Raw genomic sequence first — 21,646 nt, 5'->3', positions numbered from 1 at the left:
ATTCTCTCTCTCTCCAATAACTTCTCAATTTGCGTTTTAACGATTGCCACGTGTCCGTAAATCGTATTCTCAGTTTTCAAAGGGATGGGGGATAGCATCAACAGTGTAATTTTTTTTTTTTTTTTTTTTATCTCAGAGAAGAGTATTCTCATTCGAATTTGATGTAGATTATGTCTCACACGTGAGTTGTCTAGCATGCGCACTACTCGGAAATGCAACCTTATCCCAAATACAAAGTTAATCCTTTGCAAAAGCATGGCTGTTTATTTAACCAAATAGCGTCCCCTGGTATACTAGATAGATAGATAGATAATCTTTATTTATCCACGGTACAAAATTCGTCAGCTTTTAAAAATATCTATGAAAATACAAATACTGATATAATGAGAAATATTTAAATAAAAAGCTGCTTTCCACGAATGCCGTGCCTTACAGTTCTTCTTTGAGTAGTCGTTTGAATTGCCCAAGGGACTCTGCTTCCCTTAAGTTGTAAGGAAGACTGTTCCAGAGAATGGCGCCACTATAGCTAAAGCTATTTTTGTAATAGTCTGTGCGCGGTAATGGAACATTGAGTTTATTCACAGAGTCCCTTAGGTCATATGCGATTTCTCGCCTTTCAAATTTAGAACTGAGGTGGTCTGGAGCCAACCTGTGCAGAGATCTGTAAACCATCGAAGCTCTTTGAATTTGCTGCTGGCGTCTACGTCATAGTTTGAGTAGGTCAAAGCACGGGCTGCTCTATTTTGTAGCTTTTGTACCTTATTCCGTAAAGTTATCCCACAGTTTCCCCAGACAATAATGCAATAATCAAAGTGTGGCTGTATCAAAGCTTGGTATATTAGATGTAAGGTCGCCTGAGGGACAAGGTGCCTCATTCGTTTTATGGCCGCAATACCAGAAGGGACTTTCTTAGTTACTTTCTCGATATGGCTACTCCAATCGAGTCTGTCATCGATGGTCACTCCAAGTGATTTTGCGGTAGTGACCTGGCTAACTTGAAAGTCATTAATTGCCAGTGTCGGGAATTCTATGAGAGAACTTAGCCTCTCCCTAGATCCGATAGGCATGAATTCCGTTTTAGTCATATTTAGAGTGAGTTTGTTTGCTCTCAGCCAATTGTGAACATGATCCAAAAATGTTCTCTAAAGAGAGGGCGGGATCATAAAAGTAAATTCCCTTTTCATAAAGTAAATTCCCTTTAAAGAGAATACGAATGTTCTTGCATTCTTGTCTCTCTCCGGAGACGTATAACCCGCCAAACAAACGGACATTAGTACACGTCCGGCCTCAAACAAAAAAAAAACATGAAGTTTTATGCGCACAGAAATATGAATGGGTCACTTTCGACTATCGGTCTTACAGCTAGAACATCTACTAAGTGGAAATACAGCTTCTTTAACCTCTGACGCGTTCACTTTGGAACAATTCTCTACAGTAGAACATACTCTCTGTATAATCAAGTCTCTTTTGGCCTTTGCAAGCATTAAACGTTTCATTGACCTCAGCTTTTGAAAACCAGAGGACCTTTGCCTTGATAATACCTGCTATCATGTTCTGCGACCTTGTTCAATATTAGCATAGCAAGCAAATGTTACAATTTCCTGAAATTGGTAAGTTAAACAAACCGTCTACCTGCCCACTTCCTAAAATGTAAAAATTTCCAAATCGGGCATTTAATTATCCAACTAAAAAATATATATTCTTTCTGGTAAAATTTAGCCGAAAACTTTTTACACTGTTTTTCTTTAACGAGGTGGACCTCAATACTTCTCTAAAATTCATCCGTATTTCTAAAATAGTATTTAATTAAAAATAGTTTCGAAAAAGTTTGTTTGTAGTGCAATTAATGAAATTTGTCACAGAAATGTTTAAATTCGACTTCTACGCAAACCATGCTTGGTAATTAATACTTAAAAGCAGCGCTGAACAAAAAGCTTTAAATTGCCGGGATGCTTTAGTCTGCCGGTTGGCAACTTGATAATATGGCATCTGCTTGGTAAAAAAGGAAAGGATCTGCAAAAATCTCACAAGCTCTACGATTCAAAGATCACTACTTGCCACCAAACCAAAACAAAAACAACGAAAACGAGGTTATTAACAAAAGGCCCCAAGCACGTAGTTAACGTGATCGTAAGCCCTAAAATGGATTTATTGAAAAACAAGGAAATTTAATATCTGTTCACAATGGTCCAAAACGTAAGCAGCATCAATATCAGCACCTATGCAAACAGTGGCTCGACCTTTTTGCTCATCCTATAAACCTTCTTGTTATAGTGTCGGGAATAATCGTCAATGCGGCCATTTGTTATGTTATGCTGCGTGGAAAACGCTATAAAAGAAACAGTTCAAATTTCTTCATAACGCATTTGTCCGTGGTGGAGCTGGTATATCACCTTCTTGTCTTCCCTTTCATTGTCTACTTTGCAGTTCCACCATCAGAAATTCAAAGTTTCCAGTGCAAAGTTATCACGTTCTTTTCCAAAACCTTCATTTCGGCCATATTTATCAGTTTAGTTGCCATAGCTGCTGACAGATACCAAAACATTGCTCGCCCTTTGAAGACTTTGAGGCAGAAAGAAAGCCTGTTTTACTTGTTTTTGTGGTCTGGTCGTATGCTGCCATTATGTCGGTCCTTCTGTTTTTAGCGTGTACAGCATTTCAGTTTTGGAAATTCCCGAGGCTCAAGGCTTGGAGGACTGCGAGGATTGCGCCGACAAGAAACTTTGCGACATTCCGCAAAATTCTCTTGGTCAGAGTTCAACCTCTTTCTTTGACCTCGTTGCGTTCGCACTTCCACTGGCCATTATATTTGCGCTGGACACCAAAGTAGCCCTCCTCTTACATCACAGAAGCAACAGTGGAATGATGCACAAAATGGCGGCAAGATCAGAATCCAAAGCGGTGCGCATGCTCGTTATCACTGTATTTGGATATACCCTGTCCCTAGGCCCCGCTGCTGTTCTCGCCATGTTGAGGTCTTATGGCGCTCTCAAAAATTCATCGTTTGACGTTATGTTTCTGGTTAATTGGATGGCAGATCTTGCTATGTACACAAGTTCCTTGGCCAACCCTTTGATTTATGCATACTATAATGGAGACTTCCGAAAGGAGATCGTCCGTTTCTTTCGTAGGAGAAGTGATAGAAAAGTAGGACCATCCACGGTTACATTCATAAGCTCAAGCACAAATACATTTGAAGGCTTAGATGCCATTGCTACCGACAGATATCATAACATCATCTACCCAATGAAAGCCTTGAACTGAGAAACATTCCCGCCATTCCGTTTTTCTGGTTTGGTACAGAAGTATCAATCCCCGCTTTCGTAAACACGAAAAGTATATCTACCTACGACATTTTAGATGCTCAAGGAATGGACTGCAAAAATTGTCGTGCATGAGAATTTGTGATATGCCACAAAACAAAGTGATTCAAGTTTCAACAACTATCTACATTGTATATGCGTTTCTCGTTCCGCCGATCGTAATTTTTGTGCTTAACATGAAGATTGCTATTTTCTTGCATCAAAGAAGCAGCAGTGGGAGATGCACAAGGTGGCGGCCAGACAGAACAACAGAGGATCCTCTCTTGAACATAATAATTGATTTCATCAGGCGTTAATGTAATCTTCGGCTAAAGTTCCGGCCAAACCATCCCTCTAAAACTACACTTTTAACCTTAATTACACTGTCATCCCAGAATCCCACAAAGACGTCGAACTATCATTGGTTAATGCTGCAACTGGCCAATTTTTTTTAAAATTTGGCCCTTGTTCTAATTAACATGTAATTTGGACAGTTCCGTGCGCAATGTAATAAAAAAATTAATGCAACTACATTTTATTCCAGCTGCCGCATTACGCTCTGACAGGCAACCTCAACCAATTCTGACAGTCCTTCAACTTCCAATAATTAAATTACTTCAAACCCCCTACAGAATCACGAAATTTAAACTATAAACCCACTGACCTAAGCAAGAGAAGCTGAAATTACTCCAAGGTTCTCTTTAAAAATAAAATTGCCCCCATGAAAAATTTGCTCAATTGGGGGGCTCGACACCAGAAAACCTTAAATTTAATAAGTGCCAGGGTGCCCAGTCGAGAAAGTTAGTCAGTTTGGCTGCTATTGTGAATTTAAAACTGTAAAGTAAACTTTAATAACGCGATCTTTGCAACTAAATAAATAGCGTTAATATTTATTCGTTAGAGCATGGATTATCATAAACGACTTTTATCAGACGAAATGTGGATAGAGAAGTGTATTCTCATTTGTCCATAGCGCTAGTTCTGGATCCCTTGATCTTATCCCGCAAATTGTTTGGTTATCGGCAAAATGTCTTGTACGCATCGAGGCATTTTGAATTACTTTTTTGGGTAATTTATTTAAGCATCCGTGATCGCAATGACGGCCTTTTAATTAAAAGCATGACTGAAATAATATATATGCTAAAGAGTAAGATAAGACAGACCTGAAGTTCAGTTATAATTCGCCAGTTTATTCTGAGTTTACTTCTAAAGCAAGCTTAACCTGGCAAATCTAAACTTGAAACGAGCAGTTATACCTAACTCTGTCGTGTTCAACTGCATTGATTTTTTTTTTAATTCAAATAGCAGTCAGTGTTGCTTACAAAACAGATTAGATGCCATTAGCATATGAAATAACTGTCTTTTAAAAACTGTAAAATAAAGCTGTGAAATAAAAGGCTTCTAAAAAAAACTTGTTTTTTGAATATAGTTTTCTAGGTAATTAAGTTCCAATTTTTAACATTAATATATTTCTAACTTATTAGGTGTTCAAACGTAAATTCTCGCAAAATGTCCCTAACCTGAATCGAGAAGGAAAACACAAAGATTTCAGTTATTCGCTGTATAATAAGGCAACTGCTGCTCTTAAATGACTCTTTACGGAGAAGCGTGAAAAACGTGCCACATCGCAGTCTGTGGGAGTCACCAACGCAAAATTCAATTCAAAATTCCCTACCAAGTAACTCTCGATGTTTTTTTTATTGCCAATTTAGTTCCAGCAATTATTACTACTCTGTCTGATTTCGAACGTTCAGATCTATACTTGAAGTGTGTAGATACGTACAAAATGGCTATAATACAGTCATGTTCCGAACAGCACAGCCCATCGTGTTTGGGGATTGTTGACTTGCCAAATTTTGTTTATTATCAGTTTTGTTTTTCAATTTACTGCGTAAACCTTTTAATAGCTTTTTTAATAGCATTTATTAGACTTGCTAATAGTGTTTGCTCTTCTGATGTGCAACGAACAAAAAAACAACTAAATTCAGATTTCAACCCACAAGCACGATAATCCATTGCCAAGTGAAGAGCTTGTGTGCGGTCAATCAGTGCCAGTGAAGAAGATACCGAAAGGCTTAAACTTACACCACAAGAGGATTGAACGATTTTTCTGAAAAGCTGGCAAGCATCTTCATTTTGGGAAGCTAAATGGCTCTACAATAAACAGAGAACTAGTCATAGAAGAAATCGATAGCATTTCAGTGATTATTCACAATGGGCGATGAGGAGCCACCAAGCACTAATGCGAGCCACAAATTTTCCGGCGGTGGCTCAACAATATTGCTTATTCGATCATACAAAGAAGCGAGGCATGTTTTCGCTATCAGTCTATCTGTAAACCTGCTCATTATCGTGTTGGGAGTAATCGTCAATGCGACCATTTGTTATGTTATGCTGCGTGGAAAACGCTACAAAAGAAACAGCTCAAATTTCTTCATTACGCATTTGTCCATGGTGGAGCTGGTATATCGCCTTCTTGTCTTCCCTTTAACCATCTACTTTGCAGTTCCAGCATCAGGAATCAACACGTTCCAGTGCAGAGTTACAGCGTTCCTTTCAAAGACCTCCGCCTCGGCCATATTCGTCAGCCTGGTTGCCATAGCTACCGACAGATATCAAAGCATTGTTCACCCTTTGAAGGCGTTGAAGTCAAAGGAAAAGCCTCGTTTGCTTCTTTGGCTTGTTTGGTTGTATGCTGTCATTGTGTCAAGTCCTTCCATTATAAGCGTCAAAGGTGTTTCAGTTTTGGAAATTCCAGAAGCTAAAGGCATGGACTGCGAGGACTGTGCTAACAAGAAACTTTGCGACATTCCACAAAACTCGCTGGGGCAGTCTTCAACCACGTTGTATTTTCTTCTTGCATTTATCGCTCCATTAACCATCATATCTGTGTTGTACGCCAAGGTCGCCATCTTCTTGCGTCACAGAGGCAACAATGGAATGATGAACCAAGTGGCGGCAAAATCGAAATCTAAAGCAGTGCGCATGCTCATTGTAACGGTATTTGGCTATGTCCTGTCTCTGGGGCCAGCTGTGGTTTTTGCCATGGTGAGATCGTACGGTGCTTTAAACAAGACTTCGTTTGGCGTTATGCTGCTGGTTAGTGGCATGGTCGACTTTGCATCATATACAAGCTCACTGGGAAATCCGTTAATCTATGCGTATTACAACGGAGATTTCCGCAAGGAACTCCTACGCATTTTTCGCAGAAGAAACCGACAAAAAGTGAATTCGCACACGGTCACGTTCGCAATTTCAAACGCAAGTAAATAATTAGTTTACCCCCTGAAACACGCAAATGTTTTTAATGTAAGCTGTCAATCAAGCCTGGTGAGTTCCAACCGAGGAATGGAGGATAAAGCGGAAAAAAAGACGTTGTGTTTTGTATGTATACCAATTTTCACACTGCACTTAAATCAAACACTGTGATTTTAATGGTTATATTGGTGCTGAAAAATTAACGATAACCCCATTAAAAAAGAACACATCTTTAGATCTGCAGAAGTCGAGCAAGCTTTGAAAATAGTTATTTCTGACCCAAAACCAAAACCAAATTTCTTGAAAAATAAAAAAGCGCAGTTAACGGCTTTTTTATTTGTTAACTCAGAACTTCAGCTGGGCAAATATGAGAAAATCATCATGAATATATTATGAAAATATAATGAACTCGCTGGTAATTTTAGCATGCTACATATAATTACGGTTTTTAAGACCTACAACAGGGACAAATGTATCAATTAGATCTACTATGTCCGAACAACCCAACAGTGGCGGGTAATGAGGCTGTTGATCACTGAATACGAAGAACAGCTAGCATAGCTTAAAGTAGTTAGTTGGCCTTGGTCAATAATGTCAAACTAGCAATAATTGGTTGATGACGAACATGGGCAAGATAAGAGAACGTACTTCAAGTACACTAAAGTGATGTTTTGCCAGTGTTGATAAATAAAGGACATCTGAAAAACTGTTCTAGAAACAGCTAAAATTATCAACTGAGCAAGAATAGTTTACGTGTTCACTATAATAAGAAACTAAACCTATTGTGATTATTTGCATTTTTGAATCTACGGCCGGAGGGCCGTAGATTCTATGTCATCGAGCGTGTCCGTTAACAAAAATCGTGTAACAAAAGAATATTCGTACTTAATCAAACCTCGCATGTGCGAAGATCGCTTCCCAATTAGTGCCCGAATGACCGACTGTACGATTGAAAGGAACAAAATATGTGAAGAATAGTCACGATTGATTTGTCGGTAGGCTTTCGGTTAGTCAAACCTGTCAATGTTCGTAAGAAGGAGTTGGTTGTCAAAACGGAGAAAAAAAATGCGAATTTACTAGCAGAAGCACAGCGTTCCGGAGCACTATCAATGACTACGATCTCTAACCGCTGACCGGGAGTATGACATTGCAGACTCGTTTTCCCACGCTCTTCGAAGTGACGCGAATTGGGGGGTAGACAAAGTTTTCTATTTTTTTTTTTTCTGATATAGCCAGGCACAGCTATCAGCGAATGTGCCAAAACATTGTTCTCGAATGATCTTGCAAGGTTTTGATTGGAAATACGATTGTTACGTGTCTTCAAAGCAGCTATCGAGCAAATAAAATGCACATTTGCAAATTGGTGTTTATTTCATGTCTTCATACAACCCGGAACTCAAGGTAATGTTTGTTTTATTATAAATATTTCTTTCAGCTACAGGCAGGATCGATTCTAAAACGCTCTGCTGACAAAAAGCATTTTGAACCAGGTCGATACAAAGATCGTTCACATAAATTCTTCATACGGAAATTCTGGATTCTTTCAAGATTAAATACCGACAGATTAGGAAGGTTTGCTTTACATATATACATAAGAGTAAGTTCCGTGTCGTCTGTTCACCATCGTTTAAGCTTAACTGGATAATATTTCTATACTATCTTAAAGGGATGTCATTGGTTTTATGAAAAGCTTTTATGAAGCTAGAGCTATTGACGTCGCCGTCCTATACGAAAATTACACAACTTAAAGCATTTTGTCTTTGGCGACACAGCACGCGAAAGTTTATTTCCCGCGTCCATTGCCGTTCCCGTCTTGGCCTTCCCGTCCTTGCATGGTATAAAGGTCCCTAATGTTACTTGTGACACAGAGGACATTAATGCCACGCACTCAAACTTTAAACAATATTTCGCAATGTAGAACAGAATCTGCAATCACGCCGATTATATCGATCACTGGGCGACTCAAATGGCACAGAAATCACGAATTCGCCGTTGGCGGTAATTCATTCCTCTCAAGGAAACTCGAATCCCTTTCGAGGGATTATTCAGCCCTTTTAAGGGATAATTCGACCCTTTCAAGGGATTATGCAGTTCTTTCGAGGGAGCACGCATCCTTTTCGAAGGATGATGCAGTCAGAGCACTGCAACGCAGTCAATGGCACCGCGATTACGTGAGAGTTCCTCTTAAGGACATATGACTCTCTTAGCAGAGTGCAAACGAAAAGCTTTAGTTGACGAAATTATGACCATGGAATACACATCCACAGAAGCTATGCCTGGTCATTATGTAACTAGTATTTTTTCTGCAAATACTCGGAGGGAAAGCCAATCTTTCCAGTGTTTACACTTAGGCAAGGTACATGTAAGAGTAAATCTTTCATCTTCAATCAGTAAACTTATCAGTTGCTCCATGTAGGAAAAGAGACAGAGAACTGTGGCTACCAGTTGTGAACTATGAATTGTCAAGCTTGCTCATGAAGAAGAGTCTATTTTTACTCGATTTTGTTTAACAAAATTTGAACAAGAAAAGTGTTGGTCTTCTGGTTGGAATTATAAATGTTATCCAGAATTTTTATCCGAGTTAAGTTTGATAATAAAAACAACCTCATGTCAGAAACGAAGTTTTTGTTATCTGGAGACATTGAATTAAACTCAGGTCCTGCAGAGATTCCTAATCCACTTACCTACGGCCGTGGATTCATGCGCTCATCGAGCACCTATTTTTATTGTGTTGTAAAAATCTTTTGAAGTTATTATAACGATAGTATGACAGGGCGAATATTCTGAGTGGGAACTGAGGTTGTAGTCCCATGTAAAGCACACAGGTGAAATACAAGAAAACAGTGAACAACATTAGCCTTGGCAACACACACAGGTCAATAAGATGTTATGTAGGCCTTCTCTACCACATTCAGTTTGGGCAATAATTGTTCATTCCCAAAACTAACCATTAGGGGCAAACTTCTGTAGATCTCGTAAGCTATCTCCCAAGGCAAACACTTATGTTTTATGCAACGCACGCAAACATACGTTTGCCCAGAATGGATAATTATGAGAGCATGCAGTCAACTTTTAAGTAGCACAGAATGCAAATTCAGTACTAAATTTTCTTTTAAATAATTTTACGTGCTAAAGTTCGTTTTATTCGAGTCTACTCGCATTAATTGATTGGCCGTGGACTCTTTTATAAATGGCATAGCGCAGATATCTTTCTAAAATTATACGCAAATACTAAAAATTTCCCAGTCGTTGTTTTTCTGGTCTGTCTAATAGACCAATTTCGATATATTAAAATTCAGCCTAACACAATAGACCTCAGCACGAGGCTCTGGGGAATAAACCCCACAAACTCTGTAGTTATTCCCCATAGCCTCGTACTGGGGTCTATTGTTTGGCTGAATTTTAATATATCGAAATTGGTCTATTCTACGGGCAGGTGAAAAAAAAAAAGACTTTTTTGACAATTCACGTTATAAAGAAAACTGCCGATCTACGGTGCTCAAGAGTGCCTCAAGAAACCATAGAACCAATTTCAGTTCTGCAAGTAAGCGAGCTTTGGGCTGACAACAGGATAATTTACATTTGAATGCAAATGGCACAGTCAACACTGGCTTCGCTCTTGCTTAAACTCCTCATCACGGAACTGTAAAATACCGAAGTTATTGGCTTTGTCCTCACTTTTTTTCGTGAGGTTTCTAGGGCGATTTATAGCCATTTAGGTGGTTCTTAGTTCCACTGCTTTGTCCTCTTTATAAATAGATTTGGTCACGGTACCTATACGAGTATGGAACTGGTGCCAAACAGATGCTAGCAAAGAAACTGTACACATTTAAAGAGAATCAGTCGTTTTATCTCAAGAAAAAGAATGACGTATTGTTTTTTTAAAAAAACATGCTCCCACTGCAAGTTGTTGTCTTTCTTCTCAGAGACTTGTAGTTCGGTCGTATCTGTCTGTTTGGTTACCATAGCTACCGATAGGTACCAACACATTGTGCACCCCTTTAGAGTCTTTAAGATCATGGAGGAAACTTGCTTTTCTTGTATTCCTGATTTGGTTATATGCGGTAATTGTACCATGCCCCGCGTAGTCAGACTCCGGCCGCTTGGTACAAAAAGCCAGGGAAAAGCGAACTTGAGCATGGTATAAAGAACAATGTATCTCGCTTGCACTGACTTTAATTTAATCGCGTTGGAAATCGTAATTACGAATAGTCTTTAGATCCACTGCATGTACATTAATAAACTCAAATTTCCTTCCGCAATCCGATCGTTTTTCAAGATATATATTGAAAATTTTATCATCTAGATACAAGCAGCGCAACTGTTTTCAAATGTTTTAGCTATATACATGTAGGTCTAAGGCACAATAGGGAACCAACCTATCAACGTTCCAGGCCTCTGGGGTTACGTCCGATCGTTGTATTTCTTGTTACCAGCCTTATAGGATGTATAAACACTGAGTGGAAACTGCAAAAAAGGAAGAGATAAGCTTATTACTCTAGGAATCTGAAACGAACTTACAGGAATTGTGAAAGTACACATGCATGAACTAATTTTGATACCCTATGGTGGTAAATGGGTCAAATAAGGTTCAGAGCTTTTTCTTTTTAACAATCAGTTAAGAACTGACTTCGTGTAGATATTTTTATAAACTAAATACAAACTGCAGCTGCTAAAGACTATTTTAATGACTTTTACCTCCCGTACCTAGAGAGGAAGAGTTCAACCGAACAGAAATAGCAGTTTAGGTCTTACGATATACAATAAACTTCAATCAACAATGAAAAAACAATGACCACAACATCGTCATTCCTAATACTGTCGTTCAAGTAAATGTATTCTAATACGTTTTCTTGTTTCCAAACCCTTCATGTGAAAATTAGGGGCGCTTTCCATTCGACCAACAATTCTGATTTGAATTTCCGGAAATTTCCATTCCATGATTTCTAGTTTGAAAAAGCGCTGCCACATAATGAAACTTAAATCAAATAACTCTTGAAAACACATGAACGGTGATGAAAGTTCATCTCTTGCAGGTGGGAAGTATCGCCATGGAAACCGTGTTCCAAGACCTGCGGGCCTGGTCTACAGTATCGTTCGGTTACTTGTATGCATCAAACTAGAAATGGCACCACTGAAGAGAGCTCTAGCCATTTGTGCCCCAGCGACAAACCTTCAGGGGTTCAAAATTGCATCAAGAAAGCGTGCCACCTAAATTGGATGGCTGGTCCATGGTCTCAAGTGAGTCAGTACCTATTTAAAACCCAAAAATGCATCTTTTTGCGTTGTTCTTTTGATTATTGTCTTCTGTGTTAGATTTCTTCAAAGAAAAAACAGCGAGCATTACAGTATCAAAAGAAGAAATTACTATATAATGCCATTTGCGAGTAAGGCAATTGCGAATGCCAAGTTCCTTAGCCGTAGGCACCGAATGGAGTCAAAGATGGCTTTCTCTTTTCCTTTGAGTGCCACGATTGTCCATACATGTACAATGTGCGATGATTGCCATTCCGCGACAATAGATCTTAACCTATAAAAAACGTTAAAGGCCGTCGTCATTCAAATTGCATACATTTTTTTTGTTACCAAAATTATCTTCTCTTAAATACAGTCATACTGTTTGAAAATTGCACTTCGATTTGTTTTATGACAGCAATCTTTTGCTTTAAAATGATGTGTTGTGCGACACTTCAAAATTATTTTCTTTGTTAAGTTTAAAATCAGGCACCGCGGGGAATCAAACACTGATTGGCTGCAAGTGAGGTCATCAAAGAATTCACCGAGTCAACCTAAGACAGCCTTGAATTCTAAATCCAGCCTAAGTGCTGCAGTTGGTGCATGTGGTTTCTGCATGAGACCTCTGTCCTTCTGAACTCGCCATGACACATCATGATGTCAAATGTTACATAAATACATTTGTTTTTTTATCTCTCAGTGCCACGCTCTGTGTGGTGTTGGCTACCGTTTGAGGAATGTCCGCTGCCCAGTTGAGGGAAACTGTGAACACAGAAGAAAACCCCCCACACGAAAATCCTGTTTTAAAGGATCGTGCTATGACTGGAGTGCTGGGACCTGGGGGAGTGTGAGTTAAAATCTGTTTCATCTGTACCTTCAGTTCAATAATAGTGAGATAATCTGCACGCATATAATGTGGTATTGTACCACATAAATTAAATTATCTTCTCTTTAGTGTTCTGCTGGATGTGGATTAGGAATGCAAAGACGGTCAGTGACCTGTAAGCATACTCTAACCGGAAAAGCTGGTAATACTTGCAATACAGGCTCAAAACCAGCATCAGCACGTGAGTGTAGGCTCAAGGAATGCAAGAAAATAGGTGGGTGTTGCCTTTAAGTCAACACAGGTTACTTCACACACACTTCATATGGCACACAAACGTCCGAAACAAAAAAATCTCACAAGTTGTCAAGAACTGGAAAATTTAGACCACTTTAAACTCTCCTTGGGCAGAGATCAAGCAATTGATGTTTTGCACGTGCACGTGATGTCGCACGTGCACATGACGTGAAATGCGTGTCACGTGCTCGGTTTGTAAAGTTACACATTACCTTGTTATCAACGTAAGCTTGAAAGAGATAAATAAACCGCCATTCAGGACAGTTTTCCGAGCTCTTCCTTCTTGAAAAACTACTTACAGGATATATAAACAATAGCCTCCATTTGGCGGGAACAAAGATATTTGTTCGCGGACATTATCTATTCTGAGGAGCGAACAAGTTTCCGAGAGCGTAGCTCGAGGAAAACTGTGAGCTCGAGGAACAAGTAATGTCCAAGGACAAATATGCGAACATATTTTCGCGCCAAATGGAGGTTATTGTGTTTATTATCCTTCAAATATTTTTTTGCAACAAGCGTGGTTTTGAAAATTGGGGAATACCACTCAGATATTCCCCAGTTTTAGCTGGGAAATATTCAGTCACGAGATGTGTTAAGACCAATCACGCGCACGCGTAAATATTTGATGGATTATAATAATATTGAGGATGATACTCTTTCAAGGATTCTTAAAAGATCCTTTTAAAGATGTTGTAAGAGTCCTTAATTGAAGTATCTGTTACATTGTAAAGATATTTGCAAGGTTCCTCCTACTGTAGGTAATCAAAACTCCTCTAAGACCCTGACAAGAAGTTGAAGATCCTTACAGATTCCAGCAAGAATATTAAGGACCTTCAGTTGAGGATCTTGGCAAGAATTTTGAAAGACCTTGTTAGGATCTTCAATTGGATCATTGAAGACCTTTTCGAATATCTTTGAGGATCCTTTGAGAACATAAAAAGGTTTTCACGAGGGTTGCTTTGACAAAAGGCTTATGCTTGAAATGTCTGCTTCACCTCACCCCAGGGAAGGTACCCCCAGAAAACTGATTTGGTGGGGGTGTGCAGCCCGCTTCCCAAAACCCTTACCATATTTAAGACCAAAATCTGTGAGTTTCCCTTCTCTTTTTATGATGTGACCAAAAATTTGATACACTGTTTAAGACCTGACCCTTAAATCAATATGGACCCACTTTCAGCCCTGCCTTATAATTAGTTCCCTAGTTCAGACCAATATTAAAGGCAATAGGTAGAATGGCTTCTTGTGAAAAACATACTCAATTCAAGACTAGAGTGCAAAATCCATAGCCTATTTGAAACCAAAATGGCCAAACTCGATACCTTACATGTACATGTATTTAAGACCAAAATGGTTAAAAAAAACCATACCCTTTGGGACTGGACATACCTTCATCGCCCATATACGGGAATAACCCCCAGGAGCTTCACTAACTCACTTATTACCTTAAGGTACGGTTTCATCATTGAATGGATATTTCTGACTGGAGATTAGAGAAAATAAGATAAAATCGTGTGTTTGAATCAGCAAGTGAAATTATGCCATTGCTTCTACTGTCAACCTAAAAGACAACTTTACTTTGAAGTATGCTGTGTAATAAAATGCTTATTACTTATTCCAACAGCTCTAAGAGGACTGAACTCCAGTAAGGGCAAATCTTTGATACTGCCCATAATGTCTTGTGCCTCCCTTACATGTGTGATAGTTTAAATCGATGATTTAGCATGCTAATAAATTATTCTTTTTTATAGCAAACTCGCTATTGTTTTGATTGATTTTGCAGATGTTGTATTAGAGACAGTCTGTAACCAAGACAAGTATAGCAGCAAGCAGTGCAAAGCAGTTGTGAAGTATAATCTCTGCTCCACCAGGGCATGGCTGGATCTTTGTTGTAAAACATGTCAAGATGCTGGTCGCCTATAATATTATAGAAATTTAAATAAAAATAAAGCCAACATGCAGATATCTACTTTAATTTTTCCTTTCATAAAGAAGGAAAAAGTACACATCTGCACGCAGACTATAAAAACAGTGCAACAATTTCAAGTTACTATTACTATAAGCAGCACTATTTAACAACTCAACATCAGTTTATCATGCATCTGTCCTGTTATTAACCATGAACTTTGTCATGACATTGTCCAAGTAGCTGTGGATCCTTGAGGAAATAGCCAAGTGGATCTCCAGACTACTTTGACAATGTTACATATGCTTGCATGTTGAAATTCATTGTCAATAACAGGACAGATGCATGAAAAAGTGATGTCAATTTGTTTTTTACAATAACAAAATAATAATTATTGTCAAATTGTCCTCTCTCACTTCCTGCATCAACATCACATAAATTATAAATTCATGTGTCTGTCCACTTATTGACAATGAAACTTGGCCACTGAGCATGCAATAATTTCTGAGTTATTGTAAAAAGCTAAGTTGTATACAAGTCGTAAATTAAACAAATTAAATATTAGGTATTGAAAACATGTCTCAAGTAAGAAATAAACATTGGTTCTACTTATGGACAGGGCCACCATTTTGTCAGTGCTCACATTTTCTTTCTGGATGGTCCCAGGAGAAAACCAGGTTATTGGTGGGGGGACAGGGGGGTGGGAACCTGGGAGAATAAGGGGCAGGAGGCGGGTGAGGAAAGGGCAGGAAGCAGGAGTTCTAAGAAGGTGGGAATCATTTATTACAGCTGTAAGTGTTAAAATACTTTCAAAAATAAGAACCCAGAATGTTATTTGACTTACATTTAGCTTATTTTGAGACTTCTGGGCCAACAGAAAAACAAAAATTCACCCTTGGGCTAAAAAACGGAGGTTTACTCCCAGTAAAATTGGAAACCCTTTTACAGTGGTTATGTCATAGGTCATGAATGTCACTTAAGCTGTCAAAAGAGGTGAGTAAGAAGAGCAAGGCTTACTACAGAGGAAAAAAGGAAAAGGAGATGCTCAAGGATTGCATAGTTAAATGACGAAGATGTGTTTTGAGTCTTCTTATTTACAGGAGATGGGAGCAAGTTGGACGAAGGGGGAAGTCGGGAGATAAAAGTACAGGACGTGGGAGAGTAGGGTACAGGAAGTAGGAGTTTCTGATCCCCAGGGCTATCCCCACCCCCTTATTGCAGTTATGCTTTCTGGTACAGTCCTTTACCACAGGAGATATGACTTAGCATGCATGTAAATGCCATAAATTGAAAAACACAGCAAGGATGTTTAAAAAACCTGGGTTTCTCTGGGATGATACTGTGATGTGTAGAAAGTCAGTGCACTGTACCAAGAGGAAGATACATGTACCATCATGTTCTGTGTTACTGATACATGGTGGGAAAGCACGCATGGTGGGATGTATGTATGTCATGGTGAGAATGACATACATGCAACATTGTTAATTCCCTTTTGGCAACTTAAAATGACGAATCAATTGCAAACTCTTTCATTACCAAGGAAGGTATTAGATTGGTGGGTTGATCCTTCACAAATCCACTACTCTCCCTACCTTCAAGAATGACACACACACCCCAACAATATTAAATGGTTGGTAATAACTTATCAGTTAGTATTCTTTATCTAAGATTCTATGCGTTCATATAAATCGGTTTAAGTGATGAACTTATAAGCTTATGTTGGGTGAAATTATGAGTGAAGGAAGTGTCACGCAATCGCTTTTACGTGGTCATCTTCGACTGTTGTTTTCGTCTAGGAAGAGATATCATGCTGTAACATGTTATTTTATAAATTAATTACCAAGTGTTTACTGTGAGAAGAAGGTAATTGACCAATTCTTCCGGGACAGAGAGGATGAGAATTATTGCATTCGTCTAAGTTAACAAAATTGAAAAAGTGCTCATGTGTGGTATTTAGAGACGTTTCGGGAAAAACCCCTTCATCAGTCGCAAATGAAGCGTTAAACCATGAGATGAGAATTATTCCTAATTGAGCGCTTTTGCTTACCCAAGATGATTTTTATCTGCGATCCATGTTGCCTCTCGAATTCCCTGTAGCGAAGAGTACTGTTTTTGGAACGTTTACATCACCAGACGATTTTCAAAATGGACGCCAAAATGACAAACTCTTATGCAACCTCGTCCCCGGTGTCTTCTCCTCAACCCAAAAGAAGAGAAGAGCTTGGGCATGGGTACGAGGTTTAGGTTTAAGTTTTTTAAGGTCATTCCACTGAAATAGAACCTGCACTGATATTTTTGTGAAACTTTGCCTATTGATTGTTTATATTATAGGAACTTGAATTTTGAAATAAAAATGAGGGGTCCCCGTGTTCGTATAGGAGCAACAGCACCTTGTTTATACCCAATAAATCCTTGTAATAGCACCATGATTGTAGTCACGATTGCTTGCTAAAGTCACGTTTCCGACGATTGTTTTTTTCTTTTTCTACACTGAATCTTGGTCAATATTTATTTTACACAGAGAAATTTATTATTCAATTCGAAACAACAACAAAAAAAATGATAGCTCACCATACTCGTTAGCGAGAAAATGACGATTTACCTCTATGGCGAGTAGAGGTCCAGCCGTAAACAAAAAGTTTAGAAGCCATTTCATGTCCGGGTTTTATGGGTAGGCAACAGGGTCAGCAATTACAGTGTTTGTGAGGGAATCCGATGGCAAATAAATTTTCTAAAAATCTGAATTCTGAACAATTTATAAATATCAAAGTAAAGATACTCGATAAGGGATTGCATTGGCCAAATTTGAGGGATGTTTCTAATTTTCCATACATTTGTCAATAATTTCTTTCCGCGAACTTGAGCGCGGCTCACAAGTTCGTGCCACTTTGGGAAAAAATCAAAGACAAATGTACTGAAAAGACGCCTGACATAAGTTTGAAAAGGGCTCTTTAAATTCGCTTAGAGTCTTTTGGAGGGAAACAGTAGCTAATGGGAGAGCGTGCTTTTACAGAAAAACTTCCCGCTATATAACAATAATGCCTAAGCTTATGTTTGTCAACGAGTGATCTTAAAAATCGCCGCCAAAAATAACCTTGTCCCGAGGTGAGGACGACGTGGGATGATCGCTGATAAAAAGCAATAAAAGCTTAGTAAAAAAGACAAACAATCTCTGTTAGTACAGTGCACCCCAAGCTATTTATGCCCGCAAATTCTCCAGACCATACAAAGAGGAATCACTACCATAGTACGAGATCATTTTGTTCGGTCCCTCGTGTAGTCTTTGTAATTTAACCCATCTCACGTACACATGCAAGATCTGTTATTTGGCCAATCAAGGGACGTTATTTGCTAGCGTGCGAATGGCTGAAAGACCCTGAAAGACTCAAAACGATTTAGCTGAGGTCAGACACTCCTTCTGGCCCTTCTGGTAAACGGAAAACCAACCAAGTGAAAACCTCTATTCAGGATGTCAACTGCAATTTAATTCACCTTTGGTATATCGCACTCTTTCTATTTATGGACAATCACATTTATTAATTACAAAAACCTACATTATGCTGTCATTTAGAGCTATCCAAAATCCGAAGGACGGAATAACTTTTACCAAAGAATGTAAACAGCTTACAACTCCTCCTTTATTCGACGTCAAATACACAGGGAGTGGTGTCCCAGTCTCCGAGCCAGAGGCTCATAATATAGGTGTTTGACAAGCTAAAAACCAAGAACTACGCAGGCTAAAAGCTTAGGTAAGGTAGCTTAAAACGATAATCTAAGAATCTGTTAGGAACTAGGAGAGAGAGCTCTTTAAGAGTTGGGAAGTCAGGGTGGCCGTAACGAAACCGTATAAATTGGTTGACTCTGCAAACATGCAACTATATTCGAATCAGCCGTCCCGGGTCCATTAACCGTTCCCTTGTTAATGAAAGCACCACCCTATTGTCAATAAACACCCCTGCTCCAATAAGCCCCACCCATTACGAAAATGGCATTCACGACATTGACACAGCATAGACTGATAAGAGGGGTGATTTGCCTAGTCTGAACATATCCAACACACGAATGGTGTTAAAACTATGCACTGTTCTTTAGTCAAAGAACCAGTTGTTTTTAGGTTGAAATGCTTTATGTCATTCTGAAGTTTACACTTAAAAAAGAAATAAGCGCCCCTCCCTAATAAGTGACCCCTCTCAAATAAGAGCTATCCCTTAAGCTAAATCGAATCATTACGGCAATATATTCAATTCTATACCAAGGACCTACATACAAGAACTGAGATGATCTCAAAGGGTCACTTGAATGTGGTACTGGTTCTGCTTTCTCCTGAAAGTTAGCTATGTATCATTTACATAATTATAAAAAGTATATTATGCTTTTTTAAAACGAAGGGGTTCTTAAGCAATGCTGTCAATCAGGTAATCACATGTATTGCATGCATTAAAGACTCAACAATACGCCATTTCCGAGTTACCTTGTGCCTCTGTTTCAAAATGAGTCCTCGTGCAAAAACCTCTCACATGAAAATGAGTTTCATTGGCATGAGAATGAACCTGTACGCGGAAAAAATTGTTATATGAATGGTTTTGCGCAAATCAAAAAGCAACTCGGAAATGGCCTATTGCTTCCACTTGTTAAGAAATATATAATGTCGCCGAAGAAAGATGCCGAGACAATCAAGGTTCAAACAAGGCTGTGGTCTACGAGAAATTTCGAGGAGCCAAAAGTTCAGTCCTAATTATGAAATCCTGGGTGCCCAGCACTTAAGCTTATATGAAAAAAAAAAGCGAGACTTTCCAGTCGCCCAAAGTCAAAAATTAGTCGCCTGTGGCACCCGGGCGCTTCTAGAACACAGCCCTGTTCAAATGACTCGACCAGCAAATTAAGCATAATTTTTGTACCAGTTTGCGCGTATCAACAGCCTTTTAACTTAAAAATTCAGACAGTAAAAATCTCCTTCTCTCATATACTCCTCACTGTCAGCTGCAATCAACCTTGTAGGAGGTGACGAACTTTGAGTGACCAAGCCTACGCCGTTGCGTGATTCAACTGTCACGTAAACGATGTCACCATCAAACAACGTGCTGATGTTGGTGAAAGACAGACTAACGTTTGTCACCAAGCCAACTTCTTGGAAGAGCAAGACGTCGGTTACGTTCGGTTGTTTTCCAACTGCAACACGAAAGCCGCTTATCTCGGATTCTTCGTCGTGAAAACCATGCCAGTGAGCCCTTAGGGTTTTGTTGAAGAGGTGGCAGCTGGAATGTATGCCAAAGACGTCATGCGTACGGTCTTCACTCACAATTACCGAGCCCTAAAAAATGACAAGAGAAAGTGAAGGGATGAGAGGATGCGAGCTTCACAGTGGTGGGTTCTATAAGGGTACAAAAGTGATGAATTCTCTTCCTTTCTAGATTCAGTTACGTAAAGTGTTTAAACAGTGTCCAAATGATTGAATGTACCTTCGAAGGTGGTGTATTGTCAACAATGACTGGAGAAGACACGCTCTCCGTGCTGAGCCCAACATTGTTTTTGCATCTCACCACGGTGTAATAGCTTTGTCCAGGCAGCAACTGTAGTCCTGAGGCCTCCACAGTCGTGCTCAAGCCATTATCTACAAAGTCGGTAACAAAGTCAGTACTGTTTCTTATGGCATAGCTGCACACACCGACACCGCTTTCATGATCCTGGACGCCTGTGATATTTGAAGCCAGGGTACAATTGGTGATGCATGACGTGACGGTGAACTGCGGAACAACATCACCGAGGAAAGGAGCCGTCAGATCGACTTTGGTCCCGTTTGTCGCGATCACTGTAAAAAGGCCAGCACCATTTGTTACTCTTATACTAAGGTAATACGTCCCATAATGACTCAAACGGCAGTCACTACATTTCACGTCCGTTGCGTTTGGGAGTATTTCGCTCATGGATTTAATCTGGCATCCGACAGGCAAAGTTCCAACGCAAAATTCTGTTTTGGATATCCCGCTTTCGAGGTCTTGTGACTTCCACGAGGAATGCAGTAAGTCTGTCGGGCCAATCCAAAGTCTTGAACCAGCCGCGACCTGTCAGGACAAGAACGTGTGAAACTTAGTTTAATCGAAACCGTTTCATTACGCAATTGGTAAAAGAGGCAGACAAAAAAAATCCCAAAACAAATCAAACAATTGTTCATTGGAAAAAGTGACGTTAAATTTACAGATGTTAAAATTAATGACCCCTTCAACATTTTGACAACGTTTTCTGTGCCTTTCCAAAATGTATTAACCACTTTAGGTACTGCATCCTTAAAGGTTACGAAATAGCACACTACATAATACATAGTACGAACCAACTGAATACCTCGAGATTTCAAACCCCTCTGAATACTGTGTTTTCAAGTTTGGTCTCCGTGCTTTTGACACGGAAAGAATCTCTTCACGATCCCTTCACACGTCCGCTGATACTGTAGTATTGTTTGCTAAGAATTGCGTGAGTGGAGAACGATGAATAAAATCACGAAAGTACATGTATAACTTCGGCAGGTCTTTTTTGCAGGGTGCAGGTTGCAGGTTGCAGGTTGAAATTTAATTATAACTGGAAAACCACTCGCACTTAAAAGAGACGTACAGGTGGTAGACTTACCGTGACTGTTACATGACGCTGTTTACAGTCGCTCAGAAAGGTGGCTTCTACTAAGTGCCAAACCGGCCGTAGCGATGGTAGGAGAGTATATTCCTATGATTTTAAGCCTGCAATGAATTATTGTTTTTGAAGAAACATCTGAAATATCATCTGAAATATCTGCTGAATTTGGTTTCTTCACTGTGAGTACCAAAATGAAAGCACACT

The 21,646-nt window shown here is 39.3% G+C and overlaps 4 protein-coding genes and 1 pseudogene across 5 annotated transcripts in view; 3 read left to right on the top strand and 2 right to left on the bottom strand.

The window, feature by feature from the left end:
- LOC145497745 (A disintegrin and metalloproteinase with thrombospondin motifs 19-like) overlaps positions 1-16,689 on the top strand; it is a 58,654-nt gene extending 41,965 nt beyond the window's left edge. Inside the window, exons 21-24 of the mRNA XM_081477595.1 lie at positions 11,597-11,801; positions 12,496-12,642; positions 12,751-12,895; positions 14,696-16,689. Of these exons, the coding sequence (XP_081333721.1) occupies positions 11,597-11,801; positions 12,496-12,642; positions 12,751-12,895; positions 14,696-14,835 (637 nt within the window). The 3' untranslated portion in view covers positions 14,836-16,689. The remainder of the gene's footprint in view (positions 1-11,596; positions 11,802-12,495; positions 12,643-12,750; positions 12,896-14,695) is intronic.
- Positions 1-16,944, bottom strand: part of LOC145497920 (hemagglutinin/amebocyte aggregation factor-like) — a 71,243-nt gene extending 54,299 nt beyond the window's left edge. Inside the window, exons 1-2 of the mRNA XM_081477800.1 lie at positions 16,866-16,944; positions 10,940-11,027 (exon numbers count right to left, since the gene is read on the bottom strand). The gene's annotated coding sequence lies outside the window, so the exon portion shown is untranslated. The remainder of the gene's footprint in view (positions 1-10,939; positions 11,028-16,865) is intronic.
- Positions 1,785-4,570, top strand: LOC145497850 (galanin receptor type 1-like; annotated as a pseudogene).
- LOC145497866 (neuropeptide FF receptor 2-like) lies at positions 4,705-10,929 on the top strand. Its single transcript, XM_081477731.1, has one exon. It carries the CDS (start codon positions 5,517-5,519, stop codon positions 6,573-6,575), a length of 1,059 nt encoding a protein of 352 aa, XP_081333857.1. The 5' UTR covers positions 4,705-5,516; the 3' UTR covers positions 6,576-10,929.
- A 672-nt stretch (positions 16,945-17,616) lies between the features above and the next one.
- Positions 17,617-21,646, bottom strand: part of LOC145497733 (uncharacterized) — a 32,674-nt gene continuing 28,644 nt past the window's right edge. Inside the window, exons 9-10 of one of the 2 annotated variants that reach the window (XM_081477575.1) lie at positions 20,278-20,880; positions 17,617-20,129 (exon numbers count right to left, since the gene is read on the bottom strand). In XM_081477575.1, coding sequence (XP_081333701.1) covers positions 19,746-20,129; positions 20,278-20,880 — 987 coding nt within the window. In that variant the 3' untranslated portion in view covers positions 17,617-19,745. The remainder of the gene's footprint in view (positions 20,130-20,277; positions 20,881-21,646) is intronic. The other variant, XM_081477583.1, reaches the window with a different exon arrangement.

Source organism: Orbicella franksi, chromosome 1, assembly GCF_964199315.1.
Source record: "Orbicella franksi chromosome 1, jaOrbFran1.1, whole genome shotgun sequence".
Taxonomy (NCBI): domain Eukaryota; kingdom Metazoa; phylum Cnidaria; class Anthozoa; order Scleractinia; family Merulinidae; genus Orbicella; species Orbicella franksi.
The sequence above is the reverse complement of the archived record's forward strand: the minus strand, read 5'-3'. Positions and strand labels throughout refer to the sequence as shown.